Source organism: Denticeps clupeoides, unplaced genomic scaffold (assembly GCF_900700375.1).
Source record: "Denticeps clupeoides unplaced genomic scaffold, fDenClu1.1, whole genome shotgun sequence".
In the NCBI taxonomy this organism is placed as follows: Eukaryota; Metazoa; Chordata; class Actinopteri; order Clupeiformes; family Denticipitidae; genus Denticeps; species Denticeps clupeoides.
Genome location: NW_021629993.1, coordinates 93,509 through 108,242, shown reverse-complemented (window position 1 = coordinate 108,242; position 14,734 = coordinate 93,509). Strand labels below are relative to the sequence as shown.

The window sequence follows — 14,734 nt, the reverse complement described above, 5'->3', positions numbered from 1 at the left end:
ACGATTGAAATGTTATTGAAGCTGTGCTAGCCGCGTGGTTTAATCCGGAGCATTTTCACAGCGAACCACCGCGAACCACCATTATATAATAATAATAATAATCCATCTCGGTTCTGTGGTTTCAGTAGTGGATCGTTTAGGTTTGCGGCAGTAACAGTGGAAGTCGTGCTGAGTTGGTCATCCTCGCCCCCTTATATCGTGAGTGTGTTGTTTGTAGACCTTGTTTATCAGTGGATGCCCCTGGGGAACTTTTTACAGGTGCTCCATGCGTATCTATCTCTCCACAATACAGGCGCATACATGACAGGACTCCCTCTGCTGGTCTTCACTGGTACTGCATCGCATATTAACACGGTGACATTTGAGTGTAATAAAGTGCACGTTTGTGTAGTTCTTTAGGGCGTTCGTTGTTCTTTTATTGTAGGAGTCATATGTACATTATTCAGGACTGGTCTGATTGATCAATAAACGCCACAGTCCCTGTAGGTATTGCAGGAAAATATTGCACCATATCTAACCTAGAGCTAAACACACTGTGGAAATGAGAGGAACCTTGTCTCATCACCTCTTCCTCTCTCCATAACCGGCAGCAACAACTGGGCAACGTCTCCATCTTCAAATCGGTCCAGCAAAGGATGTATGGTGTGAGCAAGACTGAAGGCCACAGTCCGGTGCTACTTCATCATGGTCTAGTTTGGAGCAGGCACCATCAGGACAGGAACAGCCTGCAACTGAGTTATTGATGCCTCCCTGCCTTGTATACAGGAAACGAGCAGGAAAAACTCTGACCCCTCACTCCATGGACACAATTTGTCCATATAAAAACGGTATACGGCAGACCAACATCGGCCTCATAAACCCTGTACACCACGGTCCATATCTAACACTACTTGGTCTACACTCCATACTTTGATGTATGTCGTGCTGTCTGGTTCATTATTCTATATGTTGCTCTCTACTGTGTATTGTACTGTGTTGCTTGAGGGACACCGACAGCCGGACCCAAATTTACCTGTCCAATAAACCCAACAGACCCCACTTACTACCATCGTGTCCCTGAGCAGGACACTTAACCCTGAGTGTCTCCAGGGTAGGACTGTCCCTGTAACTACTGACTGTAAATCTGGATAAGGACGTCTGGTAAATGCTGTAAAAGGTACTTCATTTTCATTAAGCTAAACATAACTATGGATGCCTCCTTCTGTAACCATGTGACATGGCGCATTTAATGGCAGGACCGTGAAAGCTCTGGAAACCGAATGATAATTGCTGGTGTCTTCTCCTTGTAAGTCGCTTTGGAAAAAAAAAAGAGTCTGCCAAGTAAAGTAAAGTAAAGGACAGCTGTGGTTCCCAGGTCCCAGATTAGTGTCCTCCTCTACACCAGAGTTTACGGTAAAGCCCGGGCTCCGGAGCGACCTCTAGTGGCGCAGTGTGTATACAGGTGAATTCCAGCAGACAGGTGAGGTGAGCGGCTGCGTTTCTCTCGTCTCGTCTCGGGCGCTTTTATTCTGCGCTTCATGATGGTCTTGTGGGAGTAAATGGGTTTGTGGACGTGTGAGGTTGAGTCTGCAGGTGACGTTTGTTGTGACGATCCTCTGCTTCTGGGAGAAGGTGGAATGGAGAAAACATGAGCAGGTCATGGATTTTGTAGGTGAAGGTGACTGAGCTGATTATTATTTGAGCGTCTTATTGGAGTCATGTGGTGTACAGAACCTGCGAGCTTTTGTTGACTGCTGTTGCTTGGTTGCTTGGTTGATGATTAGATAGATCTTCTGCTGATCTGCTTCAGAACGAGATCTTCTTCTCCACAGGCAGGAGGCATCAGATCAGTAAATAGAAAGAACCCTGGGATATACTGTAATCATATAAAGCTTATCTGAAGTTGCCATTTGGTTGTCAGGTCTTACTTATCTTCAGACACACACAGCTTGGGTAAAGGTTAACCTACTTTATTTGACCTTGGGTTTCACAATATCTGGCGCAGGTTTGGGACGCATGTGTGTTTATCCCACGGAGAACGTGGTGCAGATTGGAGTTAAAAATGGAAATGTGTGTGTTTTCATGTGGTGGTCACTCCCCATGACCACCTGTACCACGATCCCCGACAGCCCGTATAGTTCTGCATTTACTCTGCGACCACCCGTATCACTCTGCGTTCACTCTGCGAATGGCCGTATCACTCTGCGACCACCAGTATCACTCTGCTTTCACTCTGCGACCACCTGTATAACTCTGCATTCTCCTCAACCACCCGGATCACTCTACGTTCACTCTGCGACCACCCGTATCACTCTGTGTTCACTCTGCAAATGGCCGTATCACTCTGCGACCACCAGTATCACTCTGCGTTCACTCTGCAACCACCTGTATAACTCTGCATTCTCCTCAACCACCCGGATCACTCTACGTTCACTCTGCGACCACCCGTATCACTCTGTGTTCACTCTGCAAATGGCCGTATCACTCTGCGACCACCAGTATCACTCTGCGTTCACTCTGCAACCACCTGTATAACTCTGCATTCTCCTCAACCACCCGGATCACTCTATGTTCACTCTGTGACCGCCCGTATCACTCTACGTTCACTCTGCGACCGCCTGTATCACTCTACGTTCACTCTGCGACCACCAGTATCACTCTACGTTCACTCTGCGACCGCCCGGATCACTCTCCGTTCACTCCGCGACCGCCCGGATCACTCTACGTTCACTCTGCGACCGCCCGGATCACTCTCCGTTCACTCCGCGACCGCCCGGATCACTCTGTGTTCACTCTGCGACCGCCCGTATCACTCTACGTTCACTCTGCGACCGCCCGTATCACTCTGCGTTCACTCTGCGACCGCCCGTATCACTCTGCGTTCACTCTGCGACCGCCCGTATCACTCTGCGTTCACTCTGCGACCGCCTGTATCACTCTACGTTCACTCTGCGACCACCAGTATCACTCTACGTTCACTCTGCGACCGCCCGGATCACTCTGTGTTCACTCTGCGACCGCCCGTATCACTCTACGTTCACTCTGCGACCGCCCGTATCACTCTGCGTTCACTCTGCGACCGCCTGTATCACTCTACGTTCACTCTGCGACCACCAGTATCACTCTACGTTCACTCTGCGACCGCCCGGATCACTCTCCGTTCACTCCGCGACCACCAGTATCACTCTACGTTCACTCTGCGACCGCCCGTATCACTCTGTGTTCACTCTGCGACCGCCCGTATCACTCTGCGTACACTCTGCGATCACCCGTATCACTCTGCGTTCACTCTGCGACCACCAGTATCACTCTACGTTCACTCTGCGACCGCCCGGATCACTCTCCGTTCACTCCGCGACCGCCCGGATCACTCTACGTTCACTCTGCGACCGCCCGGATCACTCTCCGTTCACTCCGCGACCGCCCGGATCACTCTGTGTTCACTCTGCGACCGCCCGTATCACTCTACGTTCACTCTGCGACCGCCCGTATCACTCTGCGTTCACTCTGCGACCGCCCGTATCACTCTGCGTTCACTCTGCGACCGCCTGTATCACTCTGCGTTCACTCTGCGACCGCCTGTATCACTCTACGTTCACTCTGCGACCACCAGTATCACTCTACGTTCACTCTGCGACCGCCCGGATCACTCTGTGTTCACTCTGCGACCGCCCGTATCACTCTACGTTCACTCTGCGACCGCCCGTATCACTCTGCGTTCACTCTGCGACCGCCTGTATCACTCTACGTTCACTCTGCGACCACCAGTATCACTCTACGTTCACTCTGCGACCGCCCGGATCACTCTCCGTTCACTCCGCGACCACCAGTATCACTCTACGTTCACTCTGCGACCGCCCGTATCACTCTGTGTTCACTCTGCGACCGCCCGTATCACTCTGCGTACACTCTGCGATCACCCGTATCACTCTGCGTTCACTCTGCGACCGCCCGTATCACTCTGCGACCGCCCGTATCACTCTGCGTACACTCTGCGACCGCCCGTATCACTCTGTGCTCTCCGTAATTCTTGTCGATTTGTGGTGGTTTGTCTATGTAAAACTCTGCAAATGTCATATTTGCATCTCCTCCTCATCTGTGGCAGCAGCAGCTCCTCACTCTCATCCTGCTCACCTTTGGTCCACATCCTGGAGAAAGAACCTGACAGTCTGAGGAGGAGGAAGAGGCTGTGAGGGTGAGGAAGGTGTGTTTTTTATGTGTGTGATTTTGATTTACAGTAAATAAACCTGTATGCACAGCTTCTGCCGCGCAGTAAGACCAATTTCCAGACGCGAAGCACTTTTCATACACAGTGATCATTCAGATGAAATCAAGCGGCAGGAAATATACAATATTACTTTACTTTACTTTACTTGGCAGGCGCTTTTATCCAAAGTGACCTTCAAGAGGAAGACACCAGCAGTTCTCGTTCGGTTTCTGTAGGTCTTCCCCTGGTCGTTCAGGACCAGCGTGGTGTAGAGCAGCATGTGGTGTTTAGTAAAGGAGGGGCTCGGCGAGTAAACCGGCGCCTGTGGCATCCTGATTCCTGGATTCCGGGATCAGAGGGATGGTGATCATTCATGTGTGCTGGTGGATGATGATTCGTGCTGGTGGAGGACGGTGATCCGTTTCACAGACTCCTCTGCGCTGGATGTAGGTGGTGATGGTGAAGATCTCTATTACACTATTATTACTGTGGAGGTAGATCCGGTTCTGGTAAACCAGTTCGCAGTAAATAAAGGAAGGAGAGACAAACAGAAACGTCTCCGCCACGCCCATCTCAGGGCTCCTCCTGCTCTGCAGAGTAAATCACCTGAAGACATGGAGGCTCCAGACCAGAGTTGGAAATTGGTCTTCGCCTCACGATTCCATTTGATTTCGTTTCAACCTGACAATCCAAATATCAGTAAATAAGTGATGGAGTCCAAGCAGCAGCATCATTCAGAAGTCATCAGAAGATCACCAAACGTTCTGAAGGCGGAAGACAGAATCATCATGAGCTGGAATCTTTCAGACGTCTGACGGTTAGGTGGACATTATATGTGATTCTTTTGTAAGTAGTAGGACAAGGCAGGAATTTGTAGTGATGTGTGTTCCATTCGAGAGCTCCGTTGAATCCTGGGAAATAATAATAAGGTTCTGGCGCCCTCTGCAGGTGAATTTTCACTGTAAAAAATGTGAATCTTACTCAGATTTATAATTCGCTGTTCCAGTGATGTCAGCCTGGCTGGGGGACGGGGAGGTGCTGGAAGCAGAGGGCAGTGGGGAGACTTCGCCCTGCAGCCTCAGATTGAGGGGCAGTGGAAGCCCCATGCCTCCCAGGCTCAGAGGAGGTGGGGCGTCTCCTCGAACCGGCCACCGTGACGGCATGGGCCGGGCCAAGGAGCTGTTTGAACTGTGCGATAAAGAAGGCAAGGGCTTCATCACCAAACGGGACATGCAGGTGAGCGCCGATACGGAACCGATACCGGTCGCCTGGGCGGGATGACCGACTCTGCTCTGTCTGGTTGCCAGCGGTTACAGGAGGAGCTGCCACTGTCCCCTGAGCAGCTGGAGTCCGTGTTCGAGAGTCTGGACAAGGACCGGAATGGCTTCCTCACACCGATGGAGTTTCACACTGGACTGGGTCAGCTGGACTGCTTTCCGGAACTCTCCCCACCTGCAACTTTAATAATCTAGAAACGGCCGAGTAGACTGGACTTAAATTAATATCTTTTTTTTTTTTTTTAATTGCATGGTGGTGGCATGGTGACCTAAACACATCACACTAAACCCGCTACATCATGCACTGGTGGCACCGCACGATTCATTTTTATCTCCTGCATGGAGCACCATGAAAAAAAGGCTAAAATATCTCAAGACGGTGTAATGCAATCCATCCAACTTCACAACCACGAGTGCATCAAAGTGCCGTACACGGAGACACCGGACAAATAACACACAATATGCATAAAATGAAAAAAACAAAATTCATTAAGAAAAGAAAAGAAATACAATAAAACAAACACCTTCAATGCATGTCGAAAACCTAAATGTCTTTTTCTTGCAGCATTGTATTATATTAATGCACAGGCCAGCGTATAGTTAATCATTTATTAGTAATATCCGTAATGGACAACTTGTTAGTTAATGTTAATGGCATCAACCAGAGGAAATTCCTTCTAGTCTGGTTACAGGTGTCGAAGGTCACGGCCGTGTACTTCATTGTACTTCCTGTTTACATGTCCCCCCCCAGGAGGTCAGGAGGGTGAACAGCCACCAGTAATGGTGGGGGCGGTGAAGGTGGAGGGAGGGGAGATCCAGTTCTCGCAGATCCTGGTGGAGCTGGGAGCAGAGAAGATCTTTAAAGAGTGAGTGAAGCCCACGACCGGCACAGTTCTGCTCTTTATCGCTGTTCATTATGGGTTGTGTGTGTGTGTGTGTGTGTGTGTGTGTCAGTCAGTGGGAGCTGTGTGATCTGTGGGTCCAGCTGCAGACGGAACGTCCACAGATGCTGAATGCGCTGGAGGAGCTGCTGACCCACGTGTTGACCCACCTCCAGGACTCCCTCAGGGAGAGGGAGAGTTTGGAGCAGGCGCTGCGCAGGTCACCCCTCCGTCTGTCCATCCGTGTCCCACCAGTGTCTTCGCCCATTTTACATCGTATACATGTGACCAGTATTCAGCCCCGCCCACACTGCCCACAAGTTAGAATTCCTGGTCCGATGTCCCCCACAATCAGGACAGTATGAGGAAGATGCAGTGACAATCATGACATCATGTCATTTCGGAATGGGACAGTGGTGGAGGTGGCAGACCTTTCGTTATCAGAAGGTTGTTGGTTCGAATCCCAAACTGCCATGGTTCCACTGAGGTCCCCTTGATGAAGGTTCCGTCCCCACACGCTGCTCCCCGGGCGCCTGTCATGGAGCCCACTGCTTACCAAGGGTGACGGTTAAATACAGAGGACACGTTTCACCGTGTCTCACCATGAGAGTCACTTCACTTTATTCCGCTTTCATCTCCAGCATCACAGTGATGAATGAATGAAGTTGATCTACTGATTCTGATGCTGATGAAAGTCTCTCTCTCTCTCAGACGGGAGTATGACCACGACCGGGTGGTCCGGTCCATATACGAGGACATGGAGCACCAGATTAAAGAGGAGCGTGAGAAACGGGCCACTCAGGTACGCAGTCCTGAATCCAGTTATGATCATGTGGACGTAGCTTCGTAGAAAAGCTAAGTAGAAAAGGGGGCGGTGGTGGCCTAGCGGTTAAGGAAGCGGCCCCGTAATCAGAAGGTTGCCGGTTCAAATCCCGATCCGCCCGAGGTGCCACTGAGCAAAGCACCGTCCCCACACACTGCTCCCCGGGCGCCTGTCATGGTGCCCACTGCTCACTCAGGGTGATGGTTAAATGCAGAGGACAAATTTCACTGTGTGCTGTGCTGCTGTGTACCACATGTGACAATCACTTTACTTTAAGCTGTTGTTTGGTTGGTTGGATGGTGCAGCAGTGTGACCGGAGGGAGCAGCTACAGGAGCAGCTGATGGCATGTGAGCAGGAGCTGGAGTTTACACTCACCAAGCAGAGAGAGGTTCGTCTTCTCGCGTCCTCCGTCCCCCCCTTTTCTGTTGAGTCTCCTTCAGGAACGTTCTGCAGTAACGAAATGACCGATGTTCTCCGGGCAGCTGGAGAACCGCGTTGCGGTGCTAACTGGAGAACAGTCTGAAACACGCGACCAGAACCACAGGCTGCATTCGGTCAACCTGCAGCTGCAGGAACAGCTGGACTCCAGCAGGGACGAGCTGCAGACGGCGCTGAGTCTCCTGGAGCAGCTGCAGACTTCCCTGAAGCAGCAGCAGAGCCGCAAGGACAGGTGTGTGTGTGTGTGTGTGATATCTGTGTGTGTGCGCGTGTACGTGTGTGTGTGTGTTTGTGCGCGTGTACGTGTGTGTGTGTGTGCATGTATGTGTGTGTTTGTGCGCGTGTACGTGTGTGTGGTGTTTGTGCGCGTGTACGTGTGTGTGTGCATGTATGTGTGTGTTTGTGGCGTGTACGTGTGTGTGTGTGGTGTGTGTTTGTGCGCGTGTACGTGTGTGTGTGTGTGTGAGTGTAAGCGTGTCTGTATGAAGTTGTTACTGGTTTCTCTGTGCAGGGACGTGCTGAAGGTGTCTAAGAACATGCAGAGAGAGAAGGAGAGTCTCTTGAGACAACTGGACCTGCTCAGGTACACACACCTACATATTAAGGGCAGTGGTGGCCTAGCGGTTAAGGAAGCGGCCCCGTAATCAGAAGGTTGCGGGTTCGACTCCCGATCCGCCAAGGTGCCACTGTGGTCCCCTTGATGAAGGTCCCGTCCCCACGCACTGCTCCCCGGGCGCCTGTCATGGTGCCCACTGCTCACCAAGGGTGACGGTTAAATACAGAGGACACGTGTCACTGTGTCTCACAATGACAATCACATCACAATCCAGATACACAGAAGTGAAATCATCAGAGGATCATCTCACTGCCGTTTCTCTCCGTCTTCAAGGGACATGAACAAACGTCTCCGTGATGAGAAGGATGCCCACCAGACCCAGAAGAGGGTTAGTTACAGACAATCCTTCCAGACCCTCCCTTCCTTCCCACAATGCACCTGTGGACTGGAGTCCTCCCCCTGGGCGTGGCCTTTTCTCCCTAACTGACTCTGCTTGGCTGGACTAGTTGAAGTACATCCTGCATGAACCTGGCTCCTGGGCTGGTTTTCTTCCTTTCGGTTGTGGCATCATCTCCTCCTCCTCCCCACACCGCCCTGTAGACGCCACAGAGGGCAGGACTGACTCTCCAGGGGGTTAAGTTGTAGTGTTGGACGGATACGAATCTTCATGGGAGATGTTTTAGAAGCAGGTGGGGAGTGTGGGTGGCGATGATGAGATTTCTTTTTCAGGTTTGTCCACTTTCCAGATTTTCAACTGAGCTGGTCATGTGACCAAGGCTCAGCTCATGAAGTAGGTGTGGTGGAGCTGGGGAGGGATAAAATGAAAGGGAGAGAGAGAACAGGAGAAAACCAGCAAATAAGGATTTTAATGTTCTCAGATAGCTGCTCAGGAGCTTTACTCTGTACATGTTATCAGTTCTGGAGAGGCTAAATGAATTATTTCATGTTTAGTTTCACATTTTGTCTTTGAAAGACAGCTGCTGGAACTGTGCATGTGTGTGTCTGTGTGTCCATGTCCAGAAGCCGTGGATGAATTATATCTACTATAACAAATCTACTAAGATCACTTATAATATAAGCTGATTTATGAAGCACATCCCATGCAGCCAGGCAGCTTGATGTCTTGTAGCAGGATATACGTCCAATTAGAACAGCAGTGTCGTTTTGGACTTCTGTCCTCATGATTTCACACCATGGTCCAGTTCATCAGGAGTGTCAAGTGTCCTCATTTTTCAGGAGTGTATGAACCTCATGGGTTCTTCCGGGCTGCTGTCAGTTTTGGGGGTGACTGAATTTGCTTACAGACGCTCTGATTGACATGAAATCAGTAGAGAAAATCTGTGTGAGGTGTTGATGTGTGAACATGTCCTGAATAAAAACCTTCTCTGGACTAAGCGTCCATGTTGCTCTTTCAGAGTCTGCGGGATTTACCTTCAAATGTACACAACCTGTGTTTGCAGTTCATGTGTATCTGCCAGCTGCTCCCGCGTCAGAGAGGAGTGAAACGTGTGAGAAGGCTTCAGCAGGCGTGGTCCCATGGGTGCAGCACACATCACCCAACCCAGCCTGGACATTAAATACAATATTAATTAGTATAGCTCCATCCTACAATGGATGTATTTCAGACGACTGATGTGTTGTTGGGTTTGGCCTCCATTATTCTCAAGCTGTGACTAATGACCAAAAAAGGAGGTCACACCGGCCTTCAAAGCTCATGAAGTCTGAAATGTGACCCAGAAGAAGAAATGTTGAGATCTTTGTGCTAAAACTATGAATTATATAAATTAGCTACAGGCCATAAACTACCTGCATTGCACTGTATACCAATCTACAGTTGTCAGTTTTGCATCCTAAGCCCTCCATCCCATCATCTCACCTGAGGTTGTCTCCCAGTTATTAGGCTTTGCTAGGCCCTTGACAGTGTCTACAGAGTCTTTTTGTATTCACTGGACACCTGCACGTGTGTTTGTCGAGCTCACTGCACTAAATAGGCTCCAGATTCACATGGAGTTATAACTGTGGGAAAGGTCAGAATACGCAAAGGCTCACAAATACACACAATACATGACCCCGTCTCATTTTTCATTCGCCCTCTCGTGTTCACCCCTCTCTTCTAGAGATGTAACGTGAGGAGGCTTTTGGAGAAGAAGGGTTCAGTAATAGGAGACTACTTACTACACAGCAACACAGTTAGCAGGTATGATGGTTTAGTCCCTACTGTTCCCATTATACCAGAACATCTAAACTGAATTTGTTTAGGTGTCTTTTTGGATACTTTAATGAATGCAGCTTATAGGAATGTCTTTAGTTTCTTTTACTTTCACTCATTTTGAGAAGCACCAGTGGAACATACAAGCGCTCAGAAAAGTCTGATAAGTACTGACATGTTCCACCTGGTCAATAAGGCAGCCAAGCTCCACTGAAGGCCTCAACACCTCCACTGAGCCAGAAAGAACAGCAGGGTGCCAGGACACCCAAACCAAAGAGACACGACAGCCAGCGGATGGACAGCAAGACTCCTCTCAGGTAGACCAAACTTTTCATGTCCTTCAGGTGCTCCATGAGGTCCATCTTCATGGAAGACTCCACTTATGCCAACAACTGCAGTTGAGAGACTCATAATGACGTACCCCGGGATCAATTTTAGGACCATAATTATTCCTAACAAACTTTCAAAACACTGAAATCCAGTTGCGTCAGGAGGTTTAGAAGATACTGAGTCTGGTAACAGAGCGGGCTAAACAAATCAGATGAAATGTAGTCTAGAAAGATGTCAGGAAATCCATGTAGGCATCTTAAACATGAAAAAAGATCTTCTCATATTCAGGAAGCTGGGTGTGAGTGCTAGTCTACAACTTTGTGTAAATTAACAGGACAGAAGTTGACAGCGTGTGGCCAGAGGTCGTCTTTGGAAAATAGACGTGGGAGTACAGCCAGCATTGCTGCAGAGGTTAACTTGTCAGGTTCAGACCACATGAATCACATTGCATCAAACTGGTCTGTACAACTGCTTATGTACAAGAAAACTGTTTGTAGGTTTCCTGAAGACAAGCACTCCAAGGGAATGGATAATGGAACCATGTCCCGTGGTCTGATGAGACCAAAATTATCTTTTTTGGTTCAGATGTTGTAGAAAGTGAGAAGAATAAAGACAAATAAAGACAACCCTACAGAACATCTCTGGCTCTTTGAGATACTGTCTGGTCTGTGGTGGGTGGGGTTAAGTCTGTCTGCTCTCTCCGCCACCAGCGGGCTTTTAAAGTGATGTTTCTGGGTAACTCTGGAGTGGGGAAGAGCTCCTTCATCCACCATTACTGCAGAGGCCACTTCCCCAACAGCATGAGCTCCACCGTAGGTAAGACTCGCGCGCCGGTGGGGTGGTGGTGACGGAGGTCTGAGGGTCATGCGGTGTGTGTTTGTTGGACAGCCATAGATTTCCAGATGAGGAGCGTCACGCTCGACTCCACCCCCATCATCCTGCAGCTGTGGGACACCGCAGGGCAGGAGAGGTCAGAACCTGTCTAAAACCCAACAGAACCGAGCGGTGTTGAGGCGAGAAGTGCTGTGCTGAAGGCCTGCGCTGCTCCTCTGCAGGTTCCACAGCATCACGCAGCAGTACTACCGCAAGGCCGATGGCATCCTGGCCATGTATGACCTCACTCAGGCCGGGTCCCTCACGGCTCTGTCCCACTGGCTGGATCAAGTGCAGGTTAGAGCTGCCTACTGCGAGATCTGATGAGTGGGAGGGGCTTGTTCATTATTTTTAAATAAAACATCCTGACATTGGTCATTATGGCATCATAACAAGGGGATACCATTTTTTTGTGCTAGTGGCCTAGTGGGTAGAAAAAATGCTTATAAAGCAAACCAGAAGAGCACAATGTCCCAGGTTCAAACCCCACTTACTACCATTGTGTCCCTGAGCAAGACACTTAACCCTGAGTGTCTCCAGGGGGACACAGTCCTCGTCATCACCGATTGTAAGGCGCTCTGGATCCGGGCGTCTGGAAAAGGGCAGAGATGTAAATGTGGTATTTTGTGTGTGTTGGGCAGGAGAGGGTTGGAGAAGGGGCGGTGCTGATGCTGGTAGGGAATAAAGCCGACCTGGTGGACAGGGGGAGGAGTGCGGTGACCATGCAGGACGGCCGGCGGATGGCCGAGGTAGAAACCATGAGCAGAATCAGATGCAGAGAGAGAGAGGAGAGGTAATGTGTCTTTGTGACGTGTGTGTGTGTGTGTGTAGCGGTACCAGGCCCAGTACTTTGAGTGCAGCGCTAAGAGCGGCTTCAACATTGAAGAGTCCATGAGCCACATGGCGAGGTGAGTAAAATAACCTGCCGATTTCTGATCGCTTTCTGCTCACTCGCTCGGGTTATAAGTGACGGTGACAGATTTGAACGATTTGGTTACTCTGGAACGTCGTCGTCGTGTAGTTGCACCAGAACTCTGTGCGTCACTGCGGTGGAACAGCCACAAAAATGTGGGCCCAGCAGCAGGAGCATTACAGCTGAGAATTTATGGAGCTATTTATTGTACAACATGCAGCGTAGGAGCCCTGCCCTGGGAGCACCGGGGGACAGAGTGTCTTGGCTGTGATGCATCTTCTTCTCTCCTGCAGGCTGCTGGCTGCTCAGCAGGACTGGCATCGCGAAAACACGGTGGTGTTGGACGGCCACCCGACCGCCAGGGGGCGCTGCTGCAAATAGGCTCTTCTCCCTCTTAACTCATGTTACTGTGCATTACCTGTTCGCTAAATTCTACCTTCTAACTTGATCATTAAAACATTCATCCGACCGTCTGGTTCGCCTGGTTATTTTTGTGGTTGTGGAGCCACGCCACCGTGTGGTCCCCTCCTGCCATCGCAGGCCAGCTGGAAATAAACATTTGGATTTTCACACAGTGAAATATGAAAAGACGGTGAATATTCTGGCTGAGTGTGTTTATTTCTGTTTCGCCCCGCTCGGTAACGTAATAAAAGTTGATATGAACGTGAAGCCGGCGCGCCACGGAGACTGGCGCGCTTTATTTAGACGGCCCCGCCCACCCGGCCACGCCCACCCGCGGCGCTCGGAGCGGGGACGGAGCGGGGACGGAGCGGGACGCGACAAGGCAGGTAGGAGAGAGAAGGAGGTCGGGGGGCCCGCGGATCGCTTTACTCCGTGGAGGTGAGGTTATAACGCGTCGTCGCACGTCACCGGGTCCCGTTACTTTCCGCAGCCGCCGCCCTGTCTGCGCGGATTCCTGCTTTTATTATCATCTTCATACTGTCTTCACTTCAGGAGACGTAGCAGAGTAGGAAGACGCTTCATTTCCACATGATCTTAAAGCAGAGAAGGATCCAGACTTTCAAAAGAACTTTAAAAAGCCAGCAAAGAGCCTTCAAGTCCACGCTGAATTTATGCAGCTTACTTGTGGGGTTTGGCAGGAGCGGGTCCTAGATGGTAGAGGGACAGTGTAGTGGGGGTCAGAGCAGGACTGCAGCTGGAACCTACGTCTTAACTGCTCAGATTCAACTTTGACCAAAGTGGACGAGCATGAACCACCAGCACCGCCGCCACCCGGTTTAACGCTCCATCGGATCTTTCAGATCGTTCTTCAGTCTCAGGATGACCATGGAGGAGGACAAGACCAACACGTGCGGGACGATCTGTCTAAAGTACCTGCTCCTCACCTTCAACCTGCTTTTCTGGGTGAGTGCGTGGTGCATGATGGACCCATTTCAGCGAACTAACGGTTTCCGTATGAAGTAGAGGTGGTAGTGGTCCAGAGGGAGCCAGGTTCGAACCCCACATACTGCCATTGTGTCCATGGTTGTCTCCAGGGGGACTGTCCCTGTCACTACTGATTGTAAGGTGCTCTGTGTAAGGGCGTCTGGTAAATGCTGTATATGTAAATGAAGGTGGTGTCTGACACACTGCCTCTACATTTTGTCCTCCTAGCTGGCAGGGGGCGCTGTAATGGCAGTGGGCATCTGGACCCTGGTGGACAAGAGTGACTACATCAGTCTTCTGGCCTCCAGCACTTACTCCGCCGCCGCCTACATCCTCATCCTGGCAGGGGCTGTTGTCATAGTGACAGGAGCAATCGGCTGCTGCGCCACCATCAAGGAGCAGCGGGGCTTTCTGATAGTGGTGAGTGGTGTCACCACGGCGACCAGGGGTGTGACAGCACGTCACTAGAGGTGACACAAGGTCACCATACATGTATGCAAATCAGACAGAACACACACAGACATAAATACACACAGTGCGCCTGCTTAGGAGTAGGTTTAGGAGTAGGTGTAGGGTTAGAATTAGGTCTAGAAGTGAAGTGAAAGTGATTGTCACTTACACAGCAGCACAGCACACGGTGCACACAGTGAAATGTGTCCTCTGTATTTAACCATCACCCTTGGTGAGCAGTGGGCGGCCATGACAGGCGCCCGGGGAGCAGTGTGTGGGGACGGTGCTTTGCTCAGTGGCACCTCGGCAGATCGGGATTCGAACCGGCAACCTTCTGATTACGGGGCCGCTGTCTTAACCTGCTCGGCCCCCACCGCCCCGTCGTGTAAAGTTAAGATTAGGGTTAGTTAG

At 50.5% G+C, this 14,734-nt stretch overlaps 3 protein-coding genes across 14 annotated transcripts in view; 2 read left to right on the top strand and 1 right to left on the bottom strand.

The window, feature by feature from the left end:
- The window catches only part of LOC114779586 (probable 2-oxoglutarate dehydrogenase E1 component DHKTD1, mitochondrial), a 134,204-nt gene that overhangs the window by 68,040 nt on the left and 51,430 nt on the right, over nucleotides 1-14,734 (bottom strand). The gene's annotated exons all lie outside the window — the stretch shown is intronic.
- On the top strand, nucleotides 1,446-12,950 carry LOC114779576 (EF-hand calcium-binding domain-containing protein 4A-like). Of its 9 annotated transcripts, none has more exons than XM_028967484.1 (19): nucleotides 1,446-1,459; nucleotides 4,088-4,183; nucleotides 5,193-5,422; nucleotides 5,494-5,605; nucleotides 6,215-6,329; nucleotides 6,418-6,564; nucleotides 7,056-7,146; nucleotides 7,473-7,556; nucleotides 7,651-7,838; nucleotides 8,118-8,189; nucleotides 8,496-8,550; nucleotides 10,280-10,359; nucleotides 10,568-10,688; nucleotides 11,412-11,517; nucleotides 11,590-11,671; nucleotides 11,757-11,871; nucleotides 12,216-12,323; nucleotides 12,406-12,482; nucleotides 12,781-12,950. In XM_028967484.1, exons 3-19 carry the CDS (start codon nucleotides 5,195-5,197, stop codon nucleotides 12,866-12,868), a joined length of 1,869 nt encoding a protein of 622 aa, XP_028823317.1. In that variant the 5' UTR covers nucleotides 1,446-1,459; nucleotides 4,088-4,183; nucleotides 5,193-5,194; the 3' UTR covers nucleotides 12,869-12,950. The 9 variants fall into 9 exon arrangements, with proteins under 9 accessions (XP_028823317.1, XP_028823318.1, XP_028823319.1 ...); XM_028967485.1 differs by having other exon boundaries at nucleotides 4,085-4,183; XM_028967486.1 differs by having other exon boundaries at nucleotides 1,450-1,464.
- LOC114779581 (CD151 antigen-like) overlaps nucleotides 13,136-14,734 on the top strand; it is a 4,302-nt gene continuing 2,703 nt past the window's right edge. For 2 of the 4 annotated variants that reach the window (XM_028967499.1, XM_028967498.1), the window contains exons 1-3: nucleotides 13,136-13,327; nucleotides 13,750-13,852; nucleotides 14,102-14,293. In XM_028967499.1, coding sequence (XP_028823332.1) covers nucleotides 13,146-13,327; nucleotides 13,750-13,852; nucleotides 14,102-14,293 — 477 coding nt within the window. In that variant the 5' untranslated portion in view covers nucleotides 13,136-13,145. The remainder of the gene's footprint in view (nucleotides 13,328-13,749; nucleotides 13,853-14,101; nucleotides 14,294-14,734) is intronic. The other 2 variants (XM_028967500.1, XM_028967501.1) reach the window with 2 other exon arrangements.